The sequence below is a fragment of the Rhincodon typus genome, chromosome 45, assembly GCF_021869965.1.
Source record: "Rhincodon typus isolate 14 chromosome 45, sRhiTyp1.1, whole genome shotgun sequence".
Classification (NCBI taxonomy): Eukaryota; Metazoa; Chordata; class Chondrichthyes; order Orectolobiformes; family Rhincodontidae; genus Rhincodon; species Rhincodon typus.
Genome location: NC_063376.1, coordinates 8,946,121 through 8,955,834, shown reverse-complemented (window position 1 = coordinate 8,955,834; position 9,714 = coordinate 8,946,121). Strand labels below are relative to the sequence as shown.

At 41.5% G+C, this 9,714-nt stretch overlaps 1 protein-coding gene across 1 annotated transcript in view; it reads right to left on the bottom strand.

Annotated features, from left to right (window-relative positions):
* The window catches only part of LOC125487797 (mitogen-activated protein kinase kinase kinase kinase 4-like), a 22,333-nt gene that overhangs the window by 4,344 nt on the left and 8,275 nt on the right, over positions 1-9,714 (bottom strand). The window contains exons 4-7 of the mRNA XM_048620063.1: positions 9,184-9,262; positions 5,934-6,109; positions 5,741-5,810; positions 1,749-1,959 (exon numbers count right to left, since the gene is read on the bottom strand). Of these exons, the coding sequence (XP_048476020.1) occupies positions 1,749-1,959; positions 5,741-5,810; positions 5,934-6,109; positions 9,184-9,262 (536 nt within the window). The remainder of the gene's footprint in view (positions 1-1,748; positions 1,960-5,740; positions 5,811-5,933; positions 6,110-9,183; positions 9,263-9,714) is intronic.

Below are 9,714 nucleotides of genomic sequence, written 5' to 3'. Positions count from 1 at the left end.
TTTTGTTCAACATTTCTCCAACATCTACAGTCATGCAGTTGAGACACATCAAAATTAAATCCCGTAACAAAAAGGCAAACGACAGTAAAAAGTGATTTCGTTTTTAACACCCATTCAGACAGGTCCACTCTTTATCAAAACCTAGCAAGGCATTGTGCCAGTTATAAGAGACACTTGATGAAATATGACTGAATGATAACTTAACAAAGACAGACTCAGATTGGGAGTCTCAAAAGAAAGCCAGTGCCCCCAGTCATAATCAACAAGACATACAGCCGAGCTCTGCTTACACAAGGCTCATGAATTATAAATGATGCTAGATTAGTTTTTCATAAAATCGTTAAGGGAAAACAGATTCACATCTTGATTTTGAGCACCCAGGATCTGAAGCGTGAGCAAAGCTCCTCCAGGCTCTGCTAGCCCAAATTTCCAAACGGTGTAAAACTACATACAGTGATGTCTGCAGAATCTCAATGACTCCAGGTATGTAAACTTAAAAAATAGAGAAAATAGCAAGCATAGAAAAGTAAACAAAAGGGTTCATGAAACGCTGGCCTCTTTTCTCCCCCCTCTGAGGACTAGAATAGAGAGGGAGAAATTCATGCTTCAGATGAATAAAACCCTAGTTACATCACACCTGGAGTGCCGTAAGCAGTTTTGGAAGGATACAGCAGAGTTGGAGGGAGTGCACTGTTGATTTATGAAATGATGAAAGAACTTCAACAGCTAGGTGCCGAGGTGACAGAATTGTACTCCTTGGAATTGAGATGGTTAAGGATTCTTTGAGCAATGTTTTCAAGGAATTAACAAACAAACAAACAGAGTCTGAGAAACTGTGTGTACTGACTGGGGAATCTAGCACTAGGAAGTACAGTCTAAATTAGAGCCATATCTTTCTGGAGTAAAAGTATGAAACACATCTGCACACAGAAGTCAGAAGCTTGAGAAACGCTCTCATCCACAAACAGCCATTAATGCTAGCTCAGGATTGTTAACTTGTGAATTTTAAATTTGAGGTTGATAGATCTGTCATAGCAAACATGTTAAGGGATATGGGACAAAGGCCTGTATGTTGGGTCAAAGATCAAATCAGAATCTCACTTAACAGGTTTCAGGGATACTGCTTGACATTAACACATGAAACTGGAGCAGACATAGACCATTCAGCCTGTTGGGCAGCGTTCTCCACCAATCAAAAGATCATAGCTGATGATCCAACTGTGTTAAATGAATTGGAATATTTTACTACGTTAAAGGCTATGTTAAAATTCAAGCTGCTGTTTTTTTCAAGTCGTCACCTCAGAACACACCTACTGTATCATCTCCATCTTTTCTCAGACCATTCTGGTCACCAAGTGGGGCCATCAATTCATAGCAGAGTCCCTGCAATGGGCTGAGAACATCTCAGACCCCAGTAACCAGTAATACCCTCAAACAGAAAAATACGTGTGAAGTGAACTGCATGCTAAATGAACCCAAGTCTGTGTGCGAAATAAATGAAGGATGGACGAGAAAGCTAAAGTCGTATGCAAACATAAATGAGGGGACATCATGGGAATCGCAATAGAAAATACATTGAAGCGAATCAGTATTTAACACTGCTCAGGAACAGAACATACCCAATCATAAACAGCACTCACATAAAAAAGCCACAATATCTGGGTACTGCAGAATGCACGTCAAATACCAATTATAAATCACCATCTGTATTCACCAAGGTGTGCTGAAACTGAACTGAAGAACTTTACCTCCTCCAGCCGACGGCGCTGCTCCTTCTGCTCCTCTAGGCGTTTCTGCCGCTCAGAGATAAGCTGCCGTTTGTGCTCCTCTAGGTCCCGCCGAGGCAGCACGATCTGCTGCTGCTGCCGCCTCACAGCTTCTGAACGCTCCTTGTTCTCCTGCTGCAGCCGCAGGAAGTCTCGCCTCAGCGTGGACTCACCCGGCAAGTTCACAATGGAGCTGTCACGGAAGCAAGAAAAGGTGTGCAAGTCCGTACAAAATGAAGAGAAGCACACAGCACAGGTGGCTCCCATTTGGCCTGTCACGACTATATCTGCTCTTTTTAAGAGCTCTCCAATAAGGAACCACCCCCCAAACCCACCACCACCCCAATTTTATCGTTATTGCCCTGACATTTCTCTTTTAAGCAATCATCCAGCTCTCCTCTGATTAAGTGAGAAACTAGTGGAAAAATAACCTGACAAAAATCTCATGAGCTGCTTCAGTAGTAAAACAGATAGCTGCACTGATACTGGATGTGGTAATTTCTCCAAATCCCCTAGACTCTGGAACAGTCCCAGCTGACTGCAAGATACAAATGTATAAATAAATGTCATTCAGCATCTTCAGCTTGCTCTGCCATTAAGATCACAGTTGTAACCACAAAACCATACTCTTGCTAAACTTTGAAGCCCTTGTTTATAAAGGATCATTTCACCTCTGCCTTAAGAATATTCAAAGGAGGCGCTTTTACCACCTTTTTATTCAGGAAGAGTTTCGAAGGCTGATGACTCGGGGGAAAAAAAAATCACCTGATCTCATTGAAATGGCAGCCCCTTATTTTTAAGCAGCATTCCGTAGTTCTAGATTATCCCACAAGTGGAAACATCTCCTCCACACCCACCCAGTCAGGACCCTTCATGATCTTACAAGTTTCAAACATGACACCTCTTACTCTTCTAAAAATAACTGGGTACAAGCCCAGCCTGTCCAACACTTCCATAGCAGGCAGCCCACCCATTCCAGTTAGTTGTTTAGTAAACGTTCTATGAACTTCCTCAATGCATTTACACCTTTCTTTAAATAAAGTGACCAATTATATGCACAGCACTACAGTATTTCGCAATGCCCTGTACAACTGACGCATAACCTCCCTGTTTTTGTATTCATTTCAAAGTTCTATTAGCTTTCCTAATTGCTTGCTTTAGCTGCATACTAACAATTTGGAATTGATGCATTAGGACACCGAGAGCCTCCGCATCTGATAGTGCTGCAATCTCTCTTCACTTAGGTAACTTTTATCATTCTTCATGCCAAAATGGACACATTTCCCACATTACGTTCTATTTGCCACAGTTCTGTCCACTCACTGAACCTATCAATATAGTTTTGTCGCCTTCTTCTGTCCTCTTCACAGCTTACTTTCCTAGTTTGTGTTGTCAAAAGTTATCAAATGTAACACTGTAAGTCAGGGTTAAAAAAAGGGAAAGAGAGAACTGGACACTACAGGCCAGTTGGCGTAACTAATAGTTATTGGGAAAGTACTGGAATTGATTTTGAAGGCTTGACAATGCACTTAGAAAGGCATATTAATATTAAAACATCTGCCTTTCCCAAGGAGGTCGATTCTACCCAGAATGTGGCGACAGAAAATGGTATGACAATAAGGGTTCCAAATTGATAAGGAGGAAATACTGGATGAACTGCTGGCATCTGAAGTTGACGAAGGGCTGGGACTGAATGAATTGCATTCAAAGATATTTAAGAAACAAAGAGTAGAAATTTCAGGGGAAATTGGTCATAAACTTTCAGTCCTTCCTCGACTCAGGATAAGCGTTAGAGGACTGGAGACTTAGAAACATTCTATTGTTGTTTAATAATGGTAGCAAATACAGACCAGTCAGTTTAACTTCAGCGGTGGAGAAGGTTCTAGAAACAATTAATTATTCAGGTTAGAATTAGTAGTCACATGGAAAAAGTTGATCACTAAGAGCCAGCATTGACTTTTTTAAAACAGAACTCACTTTTGACTAACTTGCTCGAGATTTTTTGAAGTAATAACAGTAACAAGAAAAAGTCAATGAGGGTAATGCTGTTGATGTGATGTACATGGAGTTTCAAAAGGCCTTTGAACGGTGTTAGTCTACAGACTTGAGAGAAAAGTTTAGCTCATGAAATAAAAGGGACAGTGGTTATAAGATTAGATCTTTCAGGCTGCAGGATGGTTTGTATAGAGGTCCTCAAGGGTCAGTATTGAGTGCCTAGCTTTTCCAGTACTCTAATGGCCTGAAGGGACTTTTCTATACTCTATGATTCTATGATTAATGATCTAGATCTTGGTGCACAGCTTGCAGATGATAGAAAACCTGGAAGCGCATCAGTCAGAGTTGAACAGAGGATCTGTTTCTGTGCCACATGACTATGACAGTATAGAACTCAAAGACAGAGAAAATTTGGTAGGGTCAGTAGACAAGTGGCAGATGAAACACCATGCAGGCAAGTGACAAGGATGAAGAATTTCTGTCAGAAGAACATGGACAAAATGTAAAATAGGGACACAATACTTAAAAGCATGCAGGAGTAGATGGAAACGAGTGCACATGTTGGTACAGGCTGCAGCAACTGCTCACCAACACTTCTACGAAGGCAATTAGAGGTGGCCTAGCCAGTGACACCCACATCCATGAACAAACCCAAAACAATTCATTCCAGGAAGGCAGAAAGTTGATGTACAGTTACAGCAAATGATTAGAAAGGCTAATGGTGTGTTAGGAATCAGGGTACAGGAATGAAGAATTCTTGCTACAATCACTCAAACCTTGCTGAGACGATACCACGTGCAGTTTTGGTCTCCAGATTTAAGGAAAGATACATGTGCATTGAAGGTGGGACAAGGATGGTTCATTACATTGGCCCCTAGGATGAAGAGGTTTTCCTACATTGAGAGGCTGAGTAAACTGTGTTGGTATTCCCTGGAGTTTAGTGGAATGAGAGGTCACCTCATTGAAATATTCAAGATTTTGAAGGGGCTTGAAAGGGTTGACACAGAGGCTGTTTAACCTCGCTGGATAATCTAATGCACAAGGCCACAGTCTCAGATGTAAATCATTTCAGACTGAAATGCAGAAAACTTTAAGTGAAAAGTAGTGAATCTTTGGAGTGCTGTACCCTAAACAGTTTCTGGATGTTGTTTTGGTTGAATATATTTAGAGCAGGATAGAGATACTGGTGTGTCCTCAAAGGATATGGGAAACAGGTGGGAAAGTGAAGCCCAATATTAGTCTAGATTGTAGTGCATGGCAGACCAGGCTTGATGGATGAATGATTTACTGCTGTTTCCATTTCTCGTATTTTCATAACCCCATGAATTTAAAGATGTCCCCAACTCCCCACCTTAAAGTCATTCTTACCATAAGTAAACTGATGGTCGGAGTGAAGATAATAGTCTTGGAGAGAGACTTTTAAAAGATCTCTACTCAAAAAAAATCATGACAGATGCTGCACAGTTCTACAATTTTGCATATTTGTGTCCTGAACAACTGTAGTTGCTTTATTACTCAAGAATCAACAAAACCAGATCTTATCCATTTTACCACAGCCTTAACATTGAAGTCTCGTGTACATATTTCCTACTACTTAAAGGACAATTCATCAATAGGGGAAACTCCCAGCCCCCCTCCATCATTTTATAGAAAGCATCACTGCAAATGACCTGGCTCTCAGATGTGGAGTACAAGGGAACCAGTGGAGCCTGGCAGGGGTTGAATGTCCATTCCCCTGTATTAACATGAGCAGACACTGGGCACAGGCAATGTTCCGATCCTTGGCGTCAATATCGCGCCGCCCCCCCCACCCCCACCACCACCATTAAACAGCATAAAATTCAATTCCCCTCCACAGCAAAATTAAATTTGTGTAGTGGGGACACTGTTGCAGTAAAACAGGAAAACAGGGACAATAAGCCTTACAGTACTCTTAGTAAAACACATTCGATGCAGCTGTTTTTTTTTGAAAATCATACCTGGGTTCTCCTTCTTCACCAACATTGTCCTCCTCTTCCTCACTGCCACTATATTCATACTCCGTCTCCTCTGTATAATAGAGATAGCCTGTTACTACACTGCTGACATTATACTCAAAGATCACAGGTTTATTAGCACTGCAGGTGGTGAAATGGATACTAGCAGCTTCTAAGTTATAAACTTATGCCTCACCTTTTTCACCACGCTTCTTCCGGGTCCGATCAATATGGTCTTTTAGCTGGATGCGAACCTGCCTCTCGGTTGGCTGGTCTCGAATGAAGCTGTGCTTCAACAGCTGATCTGTAGATGGTCTCTGAGTGTAATTTTTGATCAGACAATTTTCAATAAACTCTATAAACCTCCTTGACCTACCAAAGAAATGGTTAAAGCAGAATTTAATGTTTTAAAAATCACACCCATGGTACAGACAGACTGCTTTTCCAATTTCTACAAATCCATATGGGGCTTCCTTCACAGGCAGCCTGCAGCCTTGCAGATGGAGGGCATGAAGGTTTATCCTCAACTGCAACCTGCACCAAATGCAACTAGTTTCAATTGCAGTATATGTCAGTCAAGGGGAACATGGAAGACGTGTGGGATCTTGCTCAAAAACCTATTCCGGGACAGTAGAAATCCTCTCCCAGTCCAGTTACAAAACTGCACTGCCAAGGAGGTGCCCATAAATCTTTTGGCATAACAGAGCAAAGAGCTGTGAATAAATGCAGACTACCTGCAAGGTTAGATTTTAGATGTGGAAGCCAAATACGTACAGGACCTAATTTGAACAAACATGTTAAATTTTCAGTTGACGCAGGGCTAGATCTCCAGTCAGCCCATGAGAATTCTGGTAAGAGCATTCCCACAAGTCTGCCTTAATTCTTTTAAGAAACCATCTTTTCCCACCAGCTCAAAGAGGAAAGCCATGAGCAACACTGACACAGGCGATACGAACTTACACATCTGACACCAAGATCATAAATTTACCGCGTGGGAAGTCACCACCCAGTATCCTCCTGCTGGAGCATTTGGCCGAAATCACCTCCCACCCATACTGACAGACTCGCTTTGTATTTGCATCACACTCCTCCCCCACAGTCAGGCTCTCCAACAACAGCCAACAATGTGCAAAGCAATGCTTACTACACTCCACAGTACTCAGACAAGATCAGCTTGGGGAACTAGGACAATTTACAACACATGGTGTCATCACTGCATACAAATCAGACACACCTCCAGCAACATTGCATACCCCTAACTTTTGTTTGGCATCACACATTGGTTGCAGTCAGAAATTCATTTTTCGTACACATCTTGTTTGTTTCCTTGCAATTAGAAGGAAAAGGTCACCAAGTCTGTTCAGAAATTGCATTGGGGATGAATGAAGATCTTTAATAAACCAGATAAGAAAATGCACAACTAACAATTACTTCAATGTGTACCTTATAACGTACATTTGGATCATGCTCCCTTCTCAACCACCAAATGTATTTACAAATTTCAGTAGAAAATCTAAACCTAGAAAATTGGAATTTTAACAATGCCTTCGGCCACATAAAATTAAAATTGATCCCAAGAAAGTCCCCAACCTTCAAACTTTAATGCACAAATAAACCTCAACATTCTTCTTCTTCACTGGTGTTTCCCTACTAAAGGTGCCCTCAAGCTAAGACCTTGACTGGATGCAAAAACGTTCTGTTCAACTTCAGACACTCCAGCTTCCTTTTGCTGCTGTTCCAGTGATGGAAGCCGAGAGTACAAACAGTCACATTTTCCCATGCTCAGAATAACCCAAAAATAAGAAGACCAAATAATACATGGCAATTTCAAAATTTCAACTCAGTATAAACCATTTCTATTGCATTCCTTGGGGATCAAATAGGTGCATAGATTTCCCGAAACGACATTCCTTGAATCAAAGTGATAATATTCAATAATTTAAAAATCTAATGCACTATGATGAATAACTTCTTTCACTCAATATATTGTTATCCTTGCCAATTTGACCCCTCTCGAATTCAAATCACAACGCACAGGTTGACAGAGCCATATTTCTGGTCCCAAAACTCATCCAATTTGACAGTCACGTTATCAGTTAGATTCATAATAACCCTACAGTGCAGAAAGAGGCCATTCAGCCCATCGAGTCACAGTGACCCTCTGAAGACCATCCTACATTTACCACAGGTAACTCACCTAACCTGCATATCCAGGACACAATGGACAATCCATCTAACCTGCACACCTTTGGACTGTGGAAGCCAGAGGAGCTGGCAGAAACCCTTGCAAACATGGTGAGAACATGCAAACTCCACAATCCCCCAAGGCTGGAATTGAACCCAGGTCCCTGACACTGTGAGGCAGCAGTGCAAACTACTGATACCAGTGGAGGCCTGTCTTGTTTCTACACTATATTGAAAACTACTGTCCTCCAACCCAAACCACAGATGCACCAAATTGCCAAACATATTTACAAACTTCATGATAAAACTCAAACCTAAATATGGCTGATTGATGGTTGCAGTTCATACTCCTCCATTTAACTGTTATATATGCTTCAATCCCTTTAATCCTTATGCGTCTGTCTAGCTTCCCCTTAAATACAATATATTCGCCTCCTAGGACACGTTCCACATTCTCTCACCACAGCTAAGGGTTCTGTTCAGTCTGCAAATTGTAATCATCTAAACACTCTCTCTGGATCATCCTTCACCACATACGGATCATTGGTTTCCACTAATTCTTTTCTGGTTTAGCCATTTGAGAGCACATGCACAGAGGACACTCTGTGTCAGTCAATGAGCTAACTCACAATCCTAGGCTAGACTGCAAGTGGCCTCTCTCTGGGGCAGTGTCATCCAGAGTGCCTATAGTGGTCTTTGTTGGTCAATTTTACTTTTTGAAGCATACAGCCCTCATATGATTATTGTCAAGTTTTGCATCTCCCTTCTCTCTTTCAGCTCCTTAATTCTTTATCCAATTTTCCCCTCCCTCATTCTAGTGGCTTGGTTTTATCTGTGGTGCATTTTCATTTCCCTCACTTTTCTGTTCTCCAGTTCCAGCCCACCTATGAATTACAGGCTCTGGAAAGCCCAATGTGTATCAGCCAAGACAGTGAATAAATTTGAGGAGGAGATAGATTTCCAATTAGTAATGGGTTTAAAGGGTTATGGACAGTGGACAAAGTGGAGTTGAGGCCAAGAAAGGATTAGCCACAATCATATTAAATGACAGGACAGGTTCGAAGGGGAAAATTGCCTACTCCTGCTGCTAGTTTTTACATTCAGCCAACAGCAAGGAATTGACTGACTTCACATTTTGTCCTACATTGACGTCATCCTTCTTAATCTACTTGGCAAGCTCCATTGAAGGCAGATCAGTATTGGACGTTCAAATCAATGAGCACATCCATAAGGCTCATGCAAACAATCTTAGAATCACTTACCACTTTTTAGACTTCAACCTCGGAGGGGCATTTCTTGGAATAAGGAATAAGGCTCGCATCGGGTGCATGTCACACAGAGCTGGAATGAAGCAAAGTAAATAAGAAAGAAAGTTACATAAAGAATCTCACTAATTCATGTCCAAAAATGACAGGTTACACAATGTCACCAATTTGCCATATTAATCAAGAATAGATACAGCCGCTATTCTGGAGTTGTTAGTTTTCGAATTGATCAGCCAGTCATGTATGGAAACCCATAGTCAGATTTGAAAACACGCAACAAAATATTGAAAAAAACCAGAGATTTTCTTTCTCTAATGCACTTTCAACACACCTCAGTTACTTCACACCCAGAGTATGCAGCCAAGGACCATTGCTTAGGGATCACCAACAACGGCTCCCCAAAAAGAAAACGGGTCTAGATGGGTAACCGTTGATGTTTACCCTGAAACAACCACACAGTTTAGCAGCAAGAAGCAACATGCCTACCAGTTGACTAGCCAGAACCACCCAAGCCTTGTCCAGGCAGCA